Below are 22512 nucleotides of genomic sequence, written 5' to 3' on the forward strand. Positions count from 1 at the left end.
CAGGTGGGGGTGCCTTTCACATCCTGGGACCTCTCTCTGCGGTTGTCTGTTCGTTGGGTTCCTCTGCCACCGCTCTGGTCATGCTTCCCATTGTCCTTCCGCTAAACCATTGCAGCAGTCGGCATCCCTGCTGGCTCCTGGCCTCTCACGGGCAAACTCACTCGCTCCCTCCCCTGTGCCCGCTGGCACCTGAACCGTACTCCTTAAATTGTTTCCTGATCTTGCTGTCCCAATACGCTGCGAACTCAGGGGCTGCCGTGTGAGCTTCTTTGTGTCTCAGGCATCTAATGTGTCTGACATGATATAGACACCTGTGGAGTGATGAAATGAAACACAATTACTATACCTTGAATTCTTCTAAAAAACAGCATTTATTTTTCTAATTTTAAACATAATTTATGTGTGCCTTAGAAGATTTGGAAAATTCCAGAAAGTACCAGGCAGAAAACAAAATGATCCTATTCCTGTGCACACTAGTAGGTTTTTTTAATGTGTACTGGGTATTTTTTCTACGTATTTATCCATATTTGTGCTTATGTATTTTGTATATATTATGTATTACTGGTATACAGATACTACATATATTCTAGTGTCTGTTTTTTATCTAAACAAGATCTTTTTTTTTCCAAAGATTTTGTTTATTTATTTGGCAGAGACATCACAAGTAGGCAGAGAGGCAGGCAGAAAGAGAGGAAGGGAAGCAGGCTCCCTGCCTTGCAGAGAGCCCGACGGGGGCTCAATCCCAGGACCCTGGGATCATGACCCGAGCTGAATGCAGAGGCTTTAACCCACTGAGCCACCCAGGCGCCCCTCTAAACAAGATCTTAATAGAAAGTCTTATTTCCCTTTGTAATTAATACTTCTCAAAAACATGATTTTTAATGTGTGCAATATATTCCACATGTCATTATGAGTGACTTGCCCTTTAGGATTTAGGTTGCTTCCAGGCTTTTGTTACTACAACACTAGAATCACATTAAACAATTAGAATCCATGAATATCTCTGTCCTTCTGATTGTTCTTTCTTTCTTTTTTTTAAGATTTTATATCTAAGTAATCTCTACACCTAATGTTGGGCTCAAACTCACCACCCTGAGATTATGGTACACCAACTGAGCCAGCTGGGCACCCCCCCAATTGTTTCTTTAGGACAAATTTCTAGAAAAGGAAACACGAGGTCAAAAGATGTGAGGGGTGCTGGGGTTGCTCAGTCAATTAAGCATCTGCCTTCGTGAAGCTCAGGTTATGATCTCAGGGTCTTGGGATTTGCCGCATTGGGCTCTGGGCTTGGTGAATTGTCTGATTCTCCCTCTCCCTCTGCACTGCCCTCTCAGCCCCCTGCTCATGCGCGGTGCTCGCTCTCTCTCAAATACATGAGTAAAATCTTTAATAAAAAAATGGTGTGAATAATTTTCTATTTTTTTAAAAAGATTTTATTTATTGATTTGATATAGACACAGAGAAAGGGAACACAAACACAGGGAGTGGGAGAGGGAGAAGCAGGCTCCCCACTGAGCAGGGAGCCCAATGTGGGGCTTGATCCCAGGACCCTGGGATCATGACCTGTGTCAAAAGCAGAGGCTTAACGACTGAGCCACCCAGGCGCCTGAATAATTTTCAATTATTGATGCAAATTGCTAAATTACCTTCTAGAAAGACAGTATAAATTTATGGAACCAGACTCTTTTCTTCTTCACACCCTCACCAACAATAGCTATCATCATTTTTTCTAGGGTTTTCCACTTTGTTAGGAGGAAAACTCTTGTTTTAATTTCCATTGATTTGACAGCTAATCATATTGAACATAATAAGTTTATGGGCCATTTTCTTATTACATGAACTGTCTTTTCCTGTATTTTGTCTGTTTTATTGAAGTATCTGGGGTCTTCCATTTCTTTCTTTCTTTCTTTTTTTTTTTAATTTTTTTTAAAGTTTTTTTTAAAAGATTTTTATTTATTTATTTATTTGACAGAGAGAGATCACAAGTAGGCAGAGAGGCAGGCAGAGAGAGAGAGGAAGGGAAGCAGGCTCCCCGCTGAGCAGAGAGCCCGACGCGGGACTCGATCCCAGGACCCCGAGATCATGACCTGAGCCGAAGGCAGCGGCTTAACCCACTGAGCCACCCAGGCGCCCCTCTTTCTTTTTTTTTTTTTTTAAAGATGTTATTTATTTGAGAGAAAGACAGAGAGCGAGTGCATGAACAGGGGAGAGGGGCAGAGGGAGAGGGAGAAGCAGACTCCCTGCTGAGCAGGGAGGCTGACACAGAACTCAATCCCAGGACCCTGAGATCATGACCTGAGCCAAAGGCAGATGCTTAGCTAACTGAGCCACCCAGGTGCTCCTGAAGGACCTGGGGTCTTTTAAAATAAATATCTTCTGTTCTGGCCTTTCGCAGGACATAGCTGTGATTTCTGCCAAGCTGACCGGTATGCAGAACAGCTTAATGATGCTTGTTGATACGCCAGACTACTCAGAAAAATGTGTGCATCTGGAGGCGCTGAAGAACAGGCTGGAGGCCTTGGCCTCGCCGCAGATTGTCGCGGCCTTCACCTCCCCGTCTGTAGGTAAGTGCGGACCCCTCTCCTCGCTGCACACCTCCCCACAGAGGTGAGACTTTCCAAATCTTCCACCTTTTGAGTGTCTTACTTTGGAATAAATTATCTAATTTTGAATTTAAGTTGTAACCTGGTGGGTTATATCTACCCACCCATCCATTGCTTTGTCCATCCAGGTTCTGTTGGGGATGCATTTCAAAGTAATTTACAGTTATCCACATACTTCACTTTTAACTGCTTCAGCATTCATATCACTAAGTAGAGTTCCGTGTCGGTTTAAGACTCTCTTTTTTGGGGGTAAAATTTATTTTTAAAGAAACACACACATTTTAAGTGTACCGTTTGAGCCTTGTCAAATACAATTTTTTCCTCTGATCTACTAATGTGGGAAATCAAAATGATAGCATTCCTAATATCCTATTGTTCTTGCACCTCAAGATCAAGTTCCACATATTTATGGGATGTCTGTGTGGGTGCACATGCGCGTGGGTGAGTGCATGTTAAAGTCCTACTGGATATTTGATGATGTTTTGTTTAGAACTTTTTCATAGAGAGCTCATTAGTAAATAATCTGTGTCAGGGTTTAGTATTTTGGTTGTGTTGGTGTCATAGAAATGGCTGGGAAGCTTTCATTATTTGTTATTTTTTTTAAAAAGATTTTATTTATTATTTTGACAGACAGAGATCACAAGTAGGCAGAGAGAGAGAGAGAGAAAGAGAGAGGAGGAAGCAGGCTCCCCGCTGAGCAGAGAGCCAGATGTGGGGCTCGGTCCCAGGACCCTGAGATCATGACCTGAGCCGAAGGCAGAGGCTTTAACCCACTGAGCCACCCAGGCGCCCCTCATTCTTCCTTATTACTCTGTTACAGTTTTTTTTTTAAAGATTTTATTTCTTCATTTGGGAGAGAGACAGAGAACAAGGGAGTGGGGAGAGGAAGAGGGAGAAGCAGACTCCCCCTTGAGCAGGGAGCTTGGCTCGGGGCTCAATCCCAGCACCCTGGAATCGTGACCTGAACCAAAGGCTTTTGCGTAACTGACTGAGCCAACCAGGTACTCCAAAATAGCATTTCTGCTCTTTTTCTATTTAATTTTTACTTTTGTGAGAGCATTATTTACTTTCTAGTTTTTTCCCTTAGCTCTGCCAGTGTCCTTTTATATCTCATTGTGATACCTTAGGTCCCCCACCCCCCTTTATTTAATTTTAAGTAATCTCTACACCCGATGTGGTGCTCAAACTCAACTCCAGGATCAAGAGTTGCACCTCTGTTGACTGAGACAGCCAGGTACCGTACCTTAGATCCTGTTAGGGAAAGCACACCGTATGTAATTTCCTTAAGAGTGTGAAGTGGTTGTAGCTTCAAATTTCTTCTCTTTCCTAGGCTTTTTTTTTTTTTTTTTAAGATTTTTTATTTATTTATTTGACAGACATAGATGACAAGTAGGCAAAGAGGCAGGCAGAGAGAGAGAGGGGGAAGCGGGCTCCCCACTGAGCAGAGAGCCTGATGTAGGGCTCGATCCCAGGACCCTAGGATCATGACCTGAGCCGAAGGCAGAGGCTTTAACTCACTGAGGCACCCAGGCACCCCCTCACCCCCACCCGGCTAACTTTTTGAAGTGCTCTCTGTTTTATTTATTTATTTATTTAAAAATTTTTTTTATTAACATATAATGTATTATTAGCCCCAGGGGTATGGGGAAGTGCTCTCTATTTTAAAAAGAGGTTTTTGGGTTTTTTTAATTATGGTAAAATACGTGTAGCATAAAATTTACCATTTTAACCTTTTCTAAGTGTACAAGTTAATGGCATGAAGTATATTTACGTTGTGCAGACATAACCACCAGCCACCTCCAGAACTCCTCATCTTCCTTAGTTGAACTCTGTGCTATTAAATACTAACTCCTGGGATGCCTGGGTGGCTCAGTTGGTTAAGCCGCTGTCTTCAGGGTCCTAGGATCGAGTCCCGCATTGGGCTCCTTCCTCAGCAGGGTGCCTGCTTCTCTCTTTGCCTCTGCCTGCTTGTGCACGCGTTCTCTCTCTCTCTCTCTCTCTGTGATAAATAAATACAATCTTAAAAAACAAAACAAAACACTAACTCCTTATTCTCGCCCCCCAGCCCCTGGCATCTGCCATCCTCTTTCTGTCTCTATAGATTTGACTACTTTAGGTACCTTATAGAAGTAGAATCACATGGCATTTGTCATTGTGTGATTGGTTGATTTCACTTAGCATGTATCATTAAGGCTTTTCTGTGTTGTAGCATGTGTAAACATTTCCCTCCTTAAAAAAAAAATTTCTGGGTCGCCTGGGTGGCTCAGTGGGTTAAGCCTCTGCCTTTAGCTCAGGTCATGATCTCAGGGTCCTGGGATCAAGCCCCGCATTGGGCTCTCTGCTCAGTAGGGAGCCTGCTTCCTCCTCTCTCTGCCTGCCTCTGTCTACTTGTGATTTCTGTCTCTGTCAAAGAAATTAAAAAAAAAAAATCTTAAAAAAAAATTTCCCTCCTTTTTAAGTCTGAATATTATTTCATTATATGTATATGTCACCTTTCGTTTATTTATCTGTCCACAGACAGCTGAGTTACTTTCGTCTTTTGACTGTTGTGAATAGTGTTGCTGTGCACACAAGTGTCCAAATACTTGGTGGAGTCTCAGCTTTCGGTTCGTTCGGGTGTATACCCAGAAGTGGAATTTGTGTATCTTTGGAGAAATGTCTGTTCAAGTCTTTTGTCCATTTTTTTTTTAAAGATTTTATTTATTTATCTGTCAGGGAGAGAGACTGTACAAGCAGGGGGAGTAGGAGGCAGAAGGAGAAGTAGTCTCCTCACAGAGCAGGGAGCCCAGTGGGACACTTGATTCCAGCGCTCTGGGATCATGACCCCAGCCGAAGGCAGACACTTAACCGACTGAGCCACCCAGACGTTCCAGGTCATTTGCCCATCTTAAAATCAGGTTATTTATTTTTTATTGTTCAGTTGTAGGAGTTTGTTATATATTCTGGATATTAATCTCTGTTCAGATATATGATTTGTAAACTCTCATTCTGTGGGTTGTCCTTTCTTTTTATAGTGTCTTTTGATACACAGTTCTTAAATTTTTATGTAGTCCGATATATCTCTTTTTAATTTTGTTGCCTGTGTTATTGGTGTCACAAGTGAGAAACTATTGCCAAATCCAATGTCATGAAACTTTTCCCATCTTCTAAGAGTTGATAGTTTTAGTTCTTATGTGTAACTCTTTGATCCATTTTAAGTTAATTTTTGTATATGGTGTAAGGTAAAGGTCCAACTTCTTTCTTTTGCATGTGGATATCCAGTTTTTGAGCATCATTTGTTGTCCTTTCCCCACTGAATGGCCTTGACACCCTTGTTGAAAGACATTTGACTGTATATGTGAAGGTTTATTTCTGGGCGCTCTGTTCTCTTCCATTGGTCATGTTCATCCTTATGTCAGTACCACACCATTACTCCCACTGGTCCATACATATTGTTTTGATTATTGTAGCTTCGTTGTAAGTTTTGAAATCATGAAGTGTGAGACCACCATTGTTGCCCTTCTTTTTCAAGAATGTTTTGTCTATTTGGGGTCCCTTGAAGTTCCATATGAATTCTAGGATGGGTTTTTCTGTTTCTCCAGAAGACACCATTGGAATTTCGATAGGGATTGCATTGAATCCGTAGATGGTTTTGGGTACTATTACCATCTTAACAGTATTAAGTCTTCCAATCTATGAACGTGGAATGTTTTCTCATTTATTTGTGTCGTCTTTAATTTCTTTCAGCAGTGTTTTGTCATTTTCAGAGTACAAGGCTTTCAGCTCCTTGTTACATTTTTTCCTTAAGTATTTTATTATTTTTTTATGTTACTGTTAATGAATTTTTTCTCCTCTTCAGATCATTCGTTGTCAATGTGTAGAAGAACAACTGATTTTTTTTTTTTTAAGATTTTATTTATTCATTTGAGAGAGAGAGAGAGAGAGAGACAAGACAGAGAAAATACAAGCAGGGGGAAAGGAAGAAGCAGATTCTCCACTGAGCTGGGACCCCAGTGTGGGGTTCAATCCAGGACCCGGAGATGATGACCTGAGCCAAAGGCAGATACCCAACCTTCCGAGCCAGCCAGGTGCCCCAACACAATGGATTTTTTTTTTTTTAAAGATTTTATTTATTTATTTGTCATAGAGAGAGAAGCGAGAGTGAGCACAGGCAGAGGCAGAGGGAGAAGCAGGCTCCCTGCCAAGCAAGGAGCCCGATGTGGGACTCGATCCCAGGACGCTGGGATCATGACCTGAGCCGAAGGCAGCTGCTTAACCAACTGAGCCACCCAGGCGTCCCTACACAATGGATTTTTGTGTGTTGATTTTGTATCCTGCAACATTGCCAAATTCACTTATTAATTCTAAAAGTTTTTTTTTGTGGAATATTTAGGGTTTTCTGATTATAAGATCATATCATCTGCAAACAAAGATAATTTTACTTCTTCCTTTTCTCTTTGAAGTTTTTCTCTTTCATGCCTCATTGCTCTGGCTAAGACTTCCAGCACTAAAGCCTATAAAGGTGGCAAAAGCAGACATTCTTGTCCTGTTCCTGATCTCAGAGTAAGAGTTTGAAATAGTCTTTCACCATTGAGTATTATGTCAGCTGGGGGCTTTTCATACAGGTCCCTTATTATGTTGACATAGTTTGCTTCTATTCCTGGTTTGTTGAGTTATGTCATGAAAAGTGTTGAATTTTAACAGATTCTTTTCTTCACCATTTGAGATGATCATGTGGATTTTTTCCATCATTCTGTTAATAGAGTATATTACATTGCTTGATTTTTGTATATTGAACCACCCTTGCATCTCAGGAATAAATTCTACTTGGCTATAGAGTATTATCCTTTAATATGCTGCTGATTTTGGTTTGCTAGTATTTTGTCAAGGGTTTTTGCATCACTATTCAGGGATGTGACATCTGGGTGGCTCAGCTGGCTAAGTGTCTGACTGCTGATTTCTGCTTAGGTCATGGTCTCAGGGTCCTGAGATTGAGCCCCGTGTTGGGATCTGTGCCAGGTGTGGAGTTTGCTTGAGCACTCCACCCCTGCTTGAGTGCACATGTCCTCTCACTCTCTCAAAAAACAAACAAACAAAATCTTAGGGATATTGGTCTGTAGGTTTTACAGCTATAAATTAGCTCTTAGTGCTGCTTTTGTGGCATCCCACATATTTTGGTATATTGTGTTTTTATTTTCATTTGTCTCAAGATAATTCTTAATTTCCTTTATGGTATCTTCTTTGACCCATTGGTTGCTTAAGACTGCTGTTTAGTTTCTACATATTTGTGAATTTTCTCACTGTTTTTTCTTCTTTTGATTTCTAGTTTTATTTCATAATGATTGGAAAGGATATATGATTTCCATCTTAGTTACACTTGTTTTCTTTTTAAAGGTTTTATTTATTTATTTGTCAGAGAGAGAGAGAGAGAGAGAGAGAGCACAAGCAGGCAGAGTGGCAGGCAAAGGCAGAGAGAGAAGCAGGCTCCCCGCTGAGCAAGAAGCCTGATGTGGGACCCGATCCCAGGACTCTGGGATCGTGACCTGAGCAAAAGGCAGCCACTTAACCAACTGAGTTACCCAGGTACCCCTACACTTGTTTTCTGGCCTCAGTTGTGAGCTGTCCTAGAGAATGTTTCATGGGCACTTGAGAAAAATATGTATTCTGCTGTTGCTGGGTGGAGTGTTCTGTGTGTGTGTGTGTGTGTGTGTGTGTGTGGTCTAATTGGTTTATGGTGGTGGTAAAGTCCTTGACTTCCTTATTATCCTTCCTCTGCTTGTTCTTCAAGTGCTCTCATGATGTATCTTCTGCACGCTCTGTTCCTTTTCTTTTCTCCCCTCCCTGTGCTACTTCTGCATAGGTCCTATTGTGGGGTTGTGTGGTTTTTTTTTGGTTTGTTTTAGTTCTGCTTAGTCATACTTCTACGTGGCTGCTTTTTTTTGGGCTTGCTCTTTACTGGAAAATAACGTGCAATCTCCTTAGAAGCCCATCCTTGCTTACCTGGGCTTTGTTGAGAGCTATCGTCTTGCCCTTGAATTAAAAGCTACATTCTGTGTTGTGCTCTTCAGCTGCCTAAAGGGAACGGATTCAGTACCCATCTCCAGCCTTTCCATTCCATGACTTACCCACTTGTCAGTCATCTGTTTGGAGTGTACTCTGCCTCTTTAGGATCCTAGGACTGGAGCTGGTTTGTGGAAAGTCACCATCTGGTAGCTTTGTCCCTCCGATTTTCTCATGAATTTTTGCAGCTAGAGGCCCACAGAGCTCATGGATATGGTTGGGGTGCACCTCTGGCTACATGGGGTTGGAGAAGAAGTTAGGAATGGAGGTGGGGAGGTGGTGGCTCCATGAATTTGAATGCTTTTCCTTTCATTCTGAAGAGGTTTGCTACTGGAATCAGGTTTGGATGATGCCCTCTGGGTCAGGATTATGGGCCTTGGTAGCGAGGGCAAGCTATATTTGACAATCTTTGTTCAGATTTAAATCAGGCCCGATTCCAGACCCATTCTCTGCAGGCAGGATGGCTCTTTTTAGCCTCTTCTGGGCTGATGCGGAAGTAAGCCTTCTCCGCTGGCCTGGACCAGACCCCCTCTTTGCTCCCTGTCTCCACCTTGTCCTGCCATGCTTAGCTGCTCCCGGCAACATTCCCAGTGCTCCTGGAATCCCCACTCACCGTGGGCCAAGGTGACCGAATATCTGATTACTTTCTCCGAAGTTCTATAGTATAGATATTCCCCCGGCTTCAGCACAGATGAGATGGTGGTATATTTTTCTCGTGGTGGTGAATTTTGGTGAGCATCAGGAAGTTTCCCCACCCAAAGTAATGTGTTCTCTCATCAGACAGCTTTCCTGGAAGGCCAAGTTGCTTTTTTATCTGATGGTTTTTATTTTTTAAAATATTATTTATTTATTTATTCGACAGAGAGAGAAGTTTTGCGTTAGCACAAGCAGGGGGAAGCGGCAGAAAGAGAGGGAGAAGCAGGCTCCCTGCTGAGCAAGAGCCCGATGTAGGGCTCGATCCCAGGACCTGGGGATCATGACCTGAGCTGAAGGCAGACACTTAACTGACTGAGCCACCCAGGCGCCCCTATCTGCTTTTTTTTTTTTTTTTTAAGATTTTATTTATTTATTTGACAGAGAGAGATCACAACTAGGCAGAGAGGCAGGCAGAGAGAGAAGGGGAAGCAGGCTCCCTGCTGAGCAGAGAGCACAAAGTGGGGCTCGATCCCAGGACCCTGAGATTATGATCTGAGCTGAAGGCAGAGGCTTAACCCACTGAGCCACTCAGGCGCCCCATCCCTATCTGTTTTTAAAGGGAAATCTCTGAAGTGCCTGGGTGTCTCAGTTGGCTACACATCCGACTCTTGATCTCAGAGTATAGAGTTTTGTTGACCTACTTAAAAAAGGTAGGAGGGGAATCACTGCTGAATTAGTTACCTCCCCAACACCTTACCACTTCCCATCTCTGCTCAGAGTGACAGTCTCCAACCTTATATGCCTATCTCAGTTTACACAACCAACCAGTAATTGAGTTATGTTGAGGCAGATTTTTAAAAAAAATTTTATTTATTTGACAGAGAGAGAGACAGTGAGAGAGAGAGCACAAGCAGAGGGAGAGGGAGAAGCAGGCCACCCGCCAAGCAGGATGCCCGATGTGGGGCTCAATCAATCCCAGGATCCCAGGATCATGACCTGAGCCGAAGGCAGACGAAGCAGATTTTTTTTACTAAAGATTTTATTTATTTATTTGTTTGTCAGAGAGAAAGAAAGAGCACAAGCAAGGGGAATAGTAGGCAGAGGGAGAAGTAGGCTCCCCACTTAGCAAGGAGCCCGATGTGGGACTCGATCCCAGAACTCTGGGATCACCACCTGAGCCAAAAGCAGCTGCTTAACTGACTAAGCACCCCAGGAGTCCCTGAAGCAACTTTTTGTAGCAGTTTGATCTAGGAGATTCATTGGGAGATTCATTGGGATGATTCAAGGGATCATGGGAGATTCATTGATCTAAGGGATCATGGGAAAATAATAAACATTTTAGGGGCAGAAAGCCATCTTGCAACTCATGGACTTCTGCCCATTAAAGTGAGATCTACCAACAGATTTCCAGAGCTTAGCTGGGGTCTCATCACAATAGTTGCCTTCACAGGCAACTTCTTCTTCTTCTCAGCGAGTATAAAAAGTTGGCTACCAGTTTGTGCAGTTAAATTTTTTCTTTATTCTTTTCCTTCTGAGACGGTGGCATCTGAGTTTTAGCCGGAAGGGGGCAGACGAGTGCCACAGGTGGTGCTTTGGAAGGCCTGTCCCAAGGCTGCCACCCTGGCTTCTCAGCAGTGAACCTGGAAGCAAGGGCTCCCATTCAGTCCTTTCCTCTGCCCTTAGGAAAATATGTAAGAAACTACTTAATATAAATACCAGAATTTGGCTCTTAGAGTCCATTGCTATGTGTGGAATGCTGATGTTTACCAAATTATTTACTTGTTAATCCTCAAGCCACCAAATATGTGAACATTTAAGGGGTTGAGTTTGTTTGCTTTTGTATAATTCCTATCTGGTGTAATTCAAAGTAGGCATTTCAAAAGGATAACTCCTTTTCAAATATTATTTTAAAATACTGATTATGTGAGGAACAGCAGGGAATGCAAGGATGAATAAGATAAGGTTTCTGTCCTTCAGGGACTTCACAGCTTGGTTGAGGGTGAGGCCAGGAGAGAACAAGTACACAAATAATTTTATTACAAGATGGAATGTGAAAGTTGTTTTAGCCATCCCTGGGATGAGGGGAAAAGATGATAGAAAATTGAGGAAGCTTTTCTGAAAGAACTAACATATGTGCAGAACTTTGAAAGAGAGATGAATTTTAAAAATTTTTAAATTGTTTCCTTTTTTTTAATATTTTATTTAAGATTTTATTTATTTGACAGAGAGAGACACAGCTAGAGAGGGAACACAAGCAGGGAGAGTGGGAGAGGGAGAATTAGGTTTTCCGCCAAGCAGGGAACCCTTTGTGGGACTTGATCCTGGGACCCTGAGCTGAAGGCAGACACTTAATGACTGAGCCCCCCAGGTGCCCCTAAAGATTTTATTTATTTATTTGAGAGATAGAGAGTGAAAGACAGCACAAGCAGGGGGATTGGCAGAGGAAGAGGGGGAAGCAGGCTCCCCATTGAGCAGGGAGCCCGATGTGGGGCTCGATCCCAGGACCCTGGGATCATGACCTGAGCCGAAGGCAGATGCTTAACCTGCTGAGCCACCCTGGTGCCCCTAATTGTTTCAATTATAAAGGTAACACAGGTTGTTGAGAATGGGAAGATATATACAAATATAAAAAAGAAGATGATTTACCAGTGAACTAATTCAGTGCCCAGATATGACCCAGTTTTTTCCTGTGAGTGTATACCTGTATCTTTTAAGGCAGGACTATCCATTGAATATATACAATTTTGTACCTTGTTTTTCTCCCCGTGAGCACCATGAGATGAGCATTTTCCCATGGGTGTAGCATTTTGATAGGTGGGGAGAAATGTTTCCAGCAGAGGGAACAACATACATATGAGTAGTGTAGGAATGGGAAAACTCAGGGGCAGTGGGAATAACAGTTAAGCCTATTTCAGTGGCGTGGACGTTGGGAAATGGTCAGAGATGAGCCTGGACAGGAGAGCTGGGAGAGCATAGTTGGCCTTGAACAGACTGAGGAATTTCTATCCGGGGAAGAATTTCATGGCTGTTAGCAGTTTATTAGTAAGTCTGATGAAGGCTGTTGGCCAAGTGGAAGGAGTGTGGACTTAGGAAATGGACAGACCAACTTTGGAATCTTTGGGCTGCTGCCTCCTTTTTTTTTTTTTAAGATTTTATTTATTTGAAAGAGAAGGAACAAGCGAAAGCATGAGCAGGGTGGTGGGGAGAGGCAGAAGTGGACTCCCCACTGAGCAGGGAGCCTGATGTGGGATTTGATCCCAGGACCCTGGGATCATGACCTGAGCCAAAAGCAGATGCTTAATGACTGAGCCATCCAGGCGCCCCAAGGGCTGCTGCCTCTTAGCAATGAGACCTCAATTTCCTTCTTAGAAAAGAGAGTATGGAATGCACACACCCTATGATTCCTACTTTCCTGGTCCTAGGGGAGGCACTCTGTGAATGTTATTCCTTTCTCTTGGACCCCCATTCAAGATTTCATGGCTCTCACAGTAACCCAGAGGGAGTAAGTCCTAAGAGACCAGTCGGGAACTCATGAAGTTTCTATTTGAATAGGAGCAGCAGCTGCGTTTCTGAAAATCTCTCTAGCTCAGCATATGGAGCTACACTACAAATTGGAATCCAGACCCACAAATGACTTCATTGGTTTCATTTTTCTGTTTCTTGAATTCAGTTAAAATTTGCTCACCAATAGTGTTGGAAAAAACTGGAGGTTGAAAAAACTGGAGGTTGTTGAAAAAACACTGGAGGTCTTACTGGGGAAAAGAACATTTTTTCCCTCTACTGCTTCATTCCCCAATCCTGATCCCAGGAGAGCACTTCTAATTCTCAGAACTGTTTTCTCTGGCATTTCACTTTGTATTTCTGGATAAGTAAATACACTACCTTACTTATTTTTAAAGATTTATTCATTTCCAAGAGAGCACGTGCACACGCGTGCATGGTGTAGGGGGAGGGGAGTAGCAGTGCAGAGGGGGAGAGAGAATCTCAAGCACACTCCCTGCTGAGCACAGAGCCCAGCACAGGGCTCGATCCCATGAACCCTGAGATCATGACCTAACCCGAAATCAAGAGTCAGGTGCTTAACTGACTGAGCCTCCCAGGTGCCCCTTTGCATAATACATTTATTATTTTACTTCTTTGTATATTAATTTTAGGCATTGTCTATTGACTTCCTATTGTTGTAGCTAAGGATTTCGCTCTCATACCACTCCTCTCTCCTTTTGCATTCGCCTCATATATCATGGTTTTTAATTGAATTAGTAAATAATGTTTCTGTTATCACAAGTTTATAAGCTTAGTGCATTTTTTCAGAGTCAGGTCAGGCACTATGATTTTAATCTTTATCCTTAAATTTCTGGTTGCCTTTTTTTTTTTTTTTTAAGATTTTATTTATTTATTTGAGACACAAAGAGAGAAATCACAAGTAGGCAGAGAAGCAGGCGGGGGGTTGGGGGGAAGCAGGCTCCCTGCCGAGCAGAGAGCCCGATGCGGGACTCGATCCCAGGATGCTGAGATCATGACCCGAGCCAAAGACAGAGGCTTAACCCACTGAGCCACCCAGGCACCCCTCTGGTTGCCTTTTTATTTCCTCTCCTTCTTGCTACCATCCATAGGCCTTCATTTTTTTCCAAAATGGGAGTAAGGGGTTCTGAGTTCCTTTCCCCTTTATCCCAGAGACTTTCCTTCTGGAAGTCTCTCCTCTTCTCTGAACCAGACCAGCAGAGCTCCTGGAATTCTTTGCTGGATCTGAGATTTAAACTCTTGCATCTGTCAGTTGTCATTTTGGACAGTTAACTTGAGTTAAATGATGCCTCAGGAACCCGACTGAGAGACAGTCTCGGTCCTTCTGGTTGTGTGATCTGGACGGGCTTATTTATTCTGATGCCAGTTTCTCCGTCTTCTGGCCTCAGTAGGGTTGCACTGAGGTTGAAGTGAGATTCTGTAAATGGGAGATGCTTTGGAAGAAGTGTGAATGTAAGAGTGTGACAGAAGCTTCTCGAGGGTGTGGTTTTTTTTTTTATGTTGTTACCTACGTTGTATATTGGAGGCCTTTGATATTAGCCTCACCTCTGTTTATTTTACTGATACATTCAGATACTTTCTGATACAAGATGCTCTTTTTCCCCAGGAAGAATGAGTCTAGAGAGTGGCAGAAGGGTGAAGGGAAACCTTCTAGGGCGAAGTGGTGCAGACTGATGCAGTGGGGGAAATGTTTTAGGATGAGATTTCAGAGCATTTCTTCCCATATACTTACCTCATTTCATAGATAACTGTCATAGATAACTATGACAGATCTCTTATGTGCGAGAAGTACTTCCATATGTCTAAATAAAATGTGAAATCATAGGCAAAAGCAGCATAAGTGAAATTTCCCATTGGTGCTGTATGTTTGTTAATATTATCTTGTTTATAATCCAAAATCAGTTGTTAATTTGAAATAAGAGTCCATTGGCCCTCTATCACACTGGGGGTGGATGGCATAGAGACTAGAGGCCCCATCTTATTCACATGAGGCCTCTATGAGTTTGGGATTCTTTTTTTTTTTAAAGATTTTATTTATTTATTTGACAGAGATCACAAGTAGGCAGAGAGGCAGGCAGAGAGAGGAGGAAGCAGGCTTACTGCTGAGCAGAGAGCCCGACACGGGGCTCGATCCCAGGACCCTGGGATCATGACCTGAGCCGAAGGCAGAGGCTTTAACCCACTGAGCCACCCAGGCACTCCTGAGTTTGGGATTCTTTCACTGCAAGTGACAGAAACCCAGTTCACACTGGCCTACGTGAAAAAGAGAGAGAGAATCTGTTGCGTACGGAACTGAGAAGTTCTGGAGTAGGTTTTGCTGATCCAGGAGCACAGACTGTGTTATTATTAGGACCATGTCTCTTGCCATTTCTTGATTCTGTCTCTCTGTGTGTTGGCGTTAGTTACTTCCAGGTGCACTCTTCAGGTGGTGGCCTGTACACTTCCAGGCTTTTGTCCTCACAGCTTAAGAAGAGAGCCCAGCATTAATCTTGATTGCATTGATTGGCATGCTTTTGCCCTTCTGAATCACTTACTTCGGTCAGGTGGATTTGAGGCTCTGGCTGGCCAGCCCTGGATCCTGTAGAAGAGTCAGCTTCACTAGAAACACTTCAATGGAAAATGGTCAAAAGATACAAACTGCAGTTATAACAAGTACAGGGCTGTAACATACAGTATGATGATTGGAGTGAACAGTCCTATAGCAATCCTATGTATAACAATCCTATAACAACGCTGTAGGAGATACCAGGGCAGTTGTTAAGAGAGTAAATCCTAGGGACGCCTGGGTGGCTCAGTTGGTTAAGCGGCTGCCTTCGGCTCAGGTCATGATCCCAGCGTCCTGGGATCGAGTCCCACATCGGGCTCCTTGCTCAGCAGGGAGCCTGCTTCTCCCTCTCCCTCTGCCTCTGCCTACCTCTCTGTCTGCCTGTGCTCATGCTCTCTCTCTCTCTCTAACAAATAAATAAATAAAATCTTAAAAAAAAAAAAAAAAAGAGAGTAAATCCTAGGAGTATTCATCACTAGAAGAATTTTTTCCCCTTTATTCTTTCCTTATTTCCTTTCTTTTTACTGTGTCTGTATGAGGAAATGGTTGTTAGCTGAACCTATTATCATTTCACAGTATGTGTCGATCAAACCAGCATGATGTATGCCTTAAAACTTACACAGTGATGTCATGTCGGTAAAACTAGAAACAAAACCAAAGTGTTCTTTCATAAAGACAATTGACATTTGCTCTTTTTTTTTTAAAGATTTTATTTATTTATTTATTTTTAAGAAAGATTTTATTTATTTATTTGACAGAGATCACAAGTAGGCAGAGAGGCAGGCAGAGAGAGAGGAGGAAGCAGGCTCCTGGCTGAGCAGAGAGCCCGATGCGGGGCTCGATCTCAGGACCCTGGGATTGTGACCTGAGCCGAAGACAGAGGTCTTAACCCACTGAGCCACCCAGGCGCCCCAAGATTTTATTTATTTATTTGACAGAGAGAGACACAGTAAGAGAGGGAACACAAGCAGGGGGAGTGGGACAAGGAGAAGCAGGCTTCCCGCAGGGCAGGGAGCCCAATGTGGGGTTCGATCCCAGGACCCTGAGATCACGACCCGAGCCAAAGGCAGACGCTTAATGACTGAGCCACCCAGCTGCCCCGACATCTGCTCTGTCTTATGTATGTGTAATTACTAGCAGCTGTAAGAAAGTGCTAAGGGTGTTACTCGGTAATAAAACCTAAATTTTTTGCCTGGTAAGAAAAAAAACCAAAACCAAAAACAGAAAAATGGGAGAAGGGGAGGCAGGCCCATGGTCTCTCAGAGAACGCCCAGAGCTCTGTCAGCAGAAGGGCAGTGGGATGTGCTTGCAAAACAACACGTCTGCCATCAGAACCCCACCCCCTATCCCCCCACCGCAGCACCCAGCAGACGGCCCTTCACCAGGCAAGGGCTCAGCAGTGCCTTCTGCATGGAGTTGGTGGTATCTCAAGAGCCTAAGTATTTGACGGTTGCCGAAGTGAGTTTCCCATTTTTTTCTTTCTCTTGTCTGAATCAGGAACTCTTCCCCCAGTGTTACGTGTTTGTGTTTAATGTCCTAACCTTGAAAAACTCGAATTCCTCTGTAAGGGCTAAAGAGTCACATGTCACCTTTAAGTTTTCCAATGCTTTTACTAACGGGGGTTTGCTGTGCCGCCAAGTTCTGTTTTATTATTTGTTTCAAGAAATAACAAATTCGACTCTGGGGTGGAAACTTTTTAAGTTGTGATTGTATTTTTGGACTAGTAACGTTGTAGCCGTTTCTGTCTAAAAGCATTCTTTGAATATACACCAAAATGTTGACAGTGTTTAATAGAGTGTGATAGGCAGTTTTTTCTTCTTGTTTTCCATTTTTTCTACCACGAACATACTATTTATATTTCTGAAAAGCAATGCTATTTAAAATAGTCATTAATTTACCACATTTTAAAAAGAGATTTTATTTATTTATTTGACAGAGATCACAAATAGGCAGAGAAGCGAGCAGGGGCAGGGCAGGGGAAGCAGGCTCCCCACTGAGCAGAAAGCCTGATGCGGGGCTCGATCCCAGGACCCTGAGATCATGACCTGAGCCGAAGGCAGAGACTTAACCCACTGAGCCACCCAGGTGTCCCAATTTACTACATTTTTTGTGTGTGTACCATATGCTGTGCTAATTTCTAGGAACAGTGAGACAAGACAGGAAAGGTCACAGCCTCATAGACCTTGTATTTCTGAGGATGAGAAAGATAACAAACTGTTATGCAGGTAACTAAATAGAAAAATACAGATTTTAATTAATTCTACAAAGGGAAAGATGTGATGGCGAATAAATAACAGAAGAAACCTAATTTAGGTTGGCTGATTGGGAAAGGCCTTCCTGATAAGGGAAGGGGAGAACCACACAGACAGCCAGAAGGATCATCCAAGACCTAGTAAGTGCAAAGGCCCTGGGGCAGAAAAGAGCATGATTTGTTCTCTGCAGCTGGCAGAAGGTCTGCTGTGTCAGTATTTCTTAGTTCATATAAATATTAGATTGAGTCCTATGAGATTGCTGCTTTTGTAGGGTCAAATGGTTGAGGAGCAGTAGTTTTATATAGTTTCATCCATTGCTGTGGTTGAGCAGTCCTGTCGTTGGCCTGCAAGTGACTGAAGCTCTCTGGGCTGCCCTTTCCTGCCCTGTAAAATGAGTTCAATTGATGGTTTTTCAGATGCCTTTCTGTCGCTGACATTTTATGATTTTAGTCTGGCCCAGGAGGAGGTGAGGCAGGTGAATTGCCTAAAGCAGAAAATCTAAGGAGGCTCTCGCCCTGCCCTTGCACAACCCTGAGCATGAGAGTCTCCTTCAGTTTTGTAGCCCAGGCTTAGCTCCTACCACCGACCCTGTCCCACCCCCACCCCCGGCCCAGGCCTGATTCGAACTCATTTCCTGGTTTCCGTGGAACAGTGACTTTGCTGATGTATAATCTGAGTTCCCTCGCTGAAGCGTACAGATGCGTTATCTAAACAAGCCAAGGCTTGTGGCATCTGAGTCACATATTCTGCCCTTATGCTTAACTTATTTTTCGTATCTGTATTCTCTGTGTGTGAGTTAATTCACTGTGTAGGTAGGCAGTTCAGAAGGCAACCTTACACATATCCACATTTAGCCGGGGGAATTCTTTCTCTGGTCTGCAGCAGGAAGCCTGGTACCAATGTGGCCATGTTTGATGTTGTTCTCCTTTAGATCAGTCCAGAGTGTTTGTGAAGGTGTTTACTGAAATCGACCGGATGCCCCAGCTGCTTGCCTACTACTACAAATGCCACAAGGTGAGGAGCTGGGGGTGCTTACGGTTGTGGAATGCTCCCATGCTGGGCTGCGCAGCTCCAATTTGCCAGCTCCAAGGAGGAGACACTTGCCTCTGTGCCCTCTGGCTTTTTTCTTCTGATTCGCCAGTAGGGGGCGTTCTCGGTCCAACCTGTGGATTCATTTTCGTGGCACTTGGCAAACACAAGCCCTCCCTTTCGGCCTCTTGTAGGTTAATAGCTGAATTTCACTTACACACTGACAAGTTGTTTAAATTTTTTGCATTTTTGTCTTTCAAGGGAGAGTCGTGTCTTAGGCCTTATTATGCCCTCAGGAAGCCTGAAGAATTTTTTTGTTTTCTAGAGTTGTCGACATGAGCTGAAAACCTGACCGCTTTCTGGGCTGACTGAGTTCCTCTAGGTCCAGCGCCTGTGTGTCTTAAGCGGCGCTGTTGGCCATGGGGCTCAAGGGCACACGTGCTCACACCTTGAGGTCTTTTCCAGAGAGTGTAGCATGCCTGGTGGAAGGACCTTGGCAGGCTTTGGGGTGAGGTGAAAAGAGCAGGGAGCACCCGGAGGGCAGCGGAGTCACGCTCGAGTTGTGGATCAGAGCAGGCACCGAAGTCTTGTTTCCTTCACTTTTGTTTGCAGTGAACGGTCATCAGGGGGCATCCGCTCGCCCTGGGGAGCGGGTGGCTCGATGTGGCCTGCCTTGCTGGGGTGGCAGGGCTGCATATCCTGTTTCCTCAGCGAGGTCCCCTCTGTTGTGCCTCTGCAGGCGCAGCTCTTAGCGACCTGGCAAGAACTGTGCCAGAGTGACCTCCCCCTGGACCGGCAGCTCACGGAGTTCTATGATGCCTTGCTCGGGGCCTGGCACACGCAAATCCAGTGGGCAGCGCAGGTAACCGCTCGCGTGGGTCCTAGGGGATGGGCGCCTGCCCTGGGAATGGTGTCTCCCCGCTTTAATTGCTGCTCGGAACATCTCCCTGTTTGCTGCCCTCACCAAAGGAGGTAAAGTGAAGCCTCGAAACCCAAGGCAGTAAAACCTTTAGGTCTCCTTAAGACTCTTGTTATCGTGTTTCTCTGTATCTTAAATAGAATCTAATGTGACAGCGTTGCATGGTGTTCAGCCAGGAAGCCTGTGGAATTCCTGAAGGCCATTATCTCCTGATCTAGAAGCAGGAGGCCCTTGGTCAGGTGCTGTTTGACCGAACAAGATTGTTTTTATCTTAACTTCAGGTAAAACGTACCTGGCCTAGAGTTCGTTTCCCTTATTCACACAGCACACCCAGAGCTGGAGGAAGAGTGCAGTTTGAAAGGTGCCCTCTGACTTAGGGGACCGATGAGGCAGAGGAACTTCATTGCCAGTGGACACTTGCCGTCATTTATTTTCCCAGAGCCTCTCGGCGTGGCATTTTCCGCCTTCCGGGGTATGAACCACTGTTCCTTTGTCTGGATGCCTGCAGGTGCCCCAGATCCTCTTTCCTTCTTTGAGGGCAGAAGAGGCTGTGACTTACCGGGCCTGTGTGGCTTGATTTTTGTCTTTTTGCTTTCAGAGTGAGTTGTGAGCTCGTCCTACAGTGTGCATCTGTCCCCCATTGGAATGAGCTCAGCTGTAGCTGGAGAGAACCCCCCAAACAGGGTCGTGTCCCTCCCGCTGGTTAAAGTGTTCTGCTCCAACCCCCGTTGCTTTCCCCTGGAGCCAGCAGAACTCAGTTAGGTCACAACAACACAAAACCCAGCCTCCTGTAGTCGTTCCTCGGCATTTATGTGAATGTCGCTTCTCAGTGACCCTGTCGATGCCCACTCATTTCTGTGCCCTTGCCTCTTCTACTGTCTCTCATGTCGTGAGGATAAAACCAGTTCACGGCCGCATGTGCAGATGCCCTTCATCATCTCAGAAAAAGGATTTAGACTTTTCAGACTTGTGTTCAGGCCTCATTCTAAATTTTGTAAGCTGTGAGTTTGTTCTAGTCTATATCTTTTGTCTGTGGCCCATTTCCTTTTCAAGAGGTAAGCATGATAAGAAGCCGTCATCTCCTGAAGCTTAGTACAATGCAAAAGAAAACAAAACACACCACAGTAAATGTTTCCCCTTCTGATTTACCCCCCAGTATTTTAATATGAAAAACTTCTGACATATGAAAGAGTTGAAAGGATTGTATAGTGAACGCCCATATATCCACTTCGTGCACTCTGCAATGAATATTTCACTATGTTTGCTTTATTATAAACCTATCCATCTCTCCATGTATCTGTCCATTCATTAGTCTTATTTTTTGATTGATTTCAAGGAACTTGTAAGCATCATTTACTTCTAAACATACATATTAGTAACTAGAGTTCAATATTTATTTCCCTTATTCTTTTGAGATAAAATTGTGAAATGTACTGATCTTAAGTATGCCAGTTGATTTATTTATTTATTTTATTTTTAAATTTTTTTTATTTTTAAAGACTTTATTTATTTGTCATAGAGAGAGAAGCAGAGAGAAGCGAGAGTGAGCACAGGCAGACAGAATGGCAGGCAGAGGCAGAGGGAGAAGCAGGCTCCCTGCCAAGCAAGGAGCCCGATGTGGGACTCGATCCCAGGACGCTGGTATCATGACCTGAGCCGAAGGCAGCCGCTCAACCAACTGAGCCACCCAGGTGTCCCAGTTGATTTATTTTTGACAAATTCTATGTAACCTAATCTCTCTTAAGATGTAGAAAACATTTACCATCACTCTAGAAGTTTCTCTTACTCCTTCCTGGTCGGTCTTCATACCAGTACCCCTGACGGCAACCACTGTTCTGGTATTTTCCCACCATAAATTAGTAGCCTGTTAACTGAATTTTCTGTAGATGGAATTGTATGGTATGTGTTCTCTCTGTAAGGCCTCTTGGATTCAGCATGTTTGTGAAATTTATTCCTATTGTATGAATCAGTACTTTGTTCCTTTTTATTGCTAAATACTGTTTCGTGGCATGACTAGACCACAGTTTGTTTATTCATACTTACATTGAGGAACACTTGGGATGGTTTCAGTTTGGGGTTATTACGAATGAAGTTGCTAATGAGCATTGTTCTCTAAGTATTTTTGTGGATGCACATGTTCATATCTCTTGGGTAAATACCTAGGAGTGGAATTGCTGGGTCATCAGGCGGGGGTGTATGTTTAGAGTTATAAGAAACTGCCAGACATTTTCCCAAAGTGGTTGTACTTTTTATACTCCCACAACAAGGATGCGAGAGTCCCGATTGCCCCACATCTTTGCCAATGGTAGGTGATGTCAGTCTTTCTTAAGTTAGCCATTCTGGTGGGTGTGTTGTAGTATCTCAGTGTGGTTTTAATTTGTATTTTCCTGATGACTAAGGCTGGTGAGCACCTTCTCAGTGTACTTATATCTTCCTTTGTGAGGTGGCTGTTCAGATCTTCTGGCCATTACAGAAAATTGGTTTATGTGCCTTTTTCTTATTGAGTTATAGGAGTTCTTTCTATAGTTCAGATAAAAGTCCTTTGCCAGGGACACCTGGACGGCTCAGTGGGTTAAGCCGCTGCCTTTGGCTCGGGTCATGATGCCAGGGTCCTGGGATCAAGTCCCACATCAGGCTCCTTACTTGGCAGGGGGCCTGCTTCTCTGTCCGCCTCTGCCTGCTTGTGTGATCTCGCGCGCTCTCTCTCTCTTTCCCTCTGACAAATAAATAAATAAAATCTAAAAGTCCTTTGTCAAATCTATTTTGTAGATACTGCTTTCCGGTCTGTGGCTTAAACAGAGGTATTGATTTTGATGAGGCTTCGTTTATCCAGTTTTTTTTTTTTTTATTGTTTTGTAAGAAACTATCACAAACCCCCAGATTGCTGTGTTTTCTTCTAGAAGCTTATTTACTTTTTACAGTAACATCTGTGGTCCGTCTTGAAATTGGTCTTGTTGTATAGTGTAA

At 43.7% G+C, this 22512-nt stretch overlaps 1 protein-coding gene across 2 annotated transcripts in view; it reads left to right on the forward strand.

Annotated features, from left to right (window-relative positions):
• The window catches only part of COG7 (component of oligomeric golgi complex 7), an 88544-nt gene that overhangs the window by 7085 nt on the left and 58947 nt on the right, over positions 1-22512 (forward strand). For both annotated transcript variants that reach the window (XR_007124335.1, XM_047713130.1), the window contains exons 4-6: positions 2396-2564; positions 18529-18611; positions 19366-19488. Coding sequence is in view for 1 of the 2 variants with exons in the window: in XM_047713130.1 (XP_047569086.1) it covers positions 2396-2564; positions 18529-18611; positions 19366-19488 (375 nt within the window). In the remaining variant the exon portion in view is untranslated. The remainder of the gene's footprint in view (positions 1-2395; positions 2565-18528; positions 18612-19365; positions 19489-22512) is intronic.

The sequence above is a fragment of the Lutra lutra genome, chromosome 18 (genome assembly GCF_902655055.1).
Source record: "Lutra lutra chromosome 18, mLutLut1.2, whole genome shotgun sequence".
In the NCBI taxonomy this organism is placed as follows: Eukaryota; Metazoa; Chordata; class Mammalia; order Carnivora; family Mustelidae; genus Lutra; species Lutra lutra.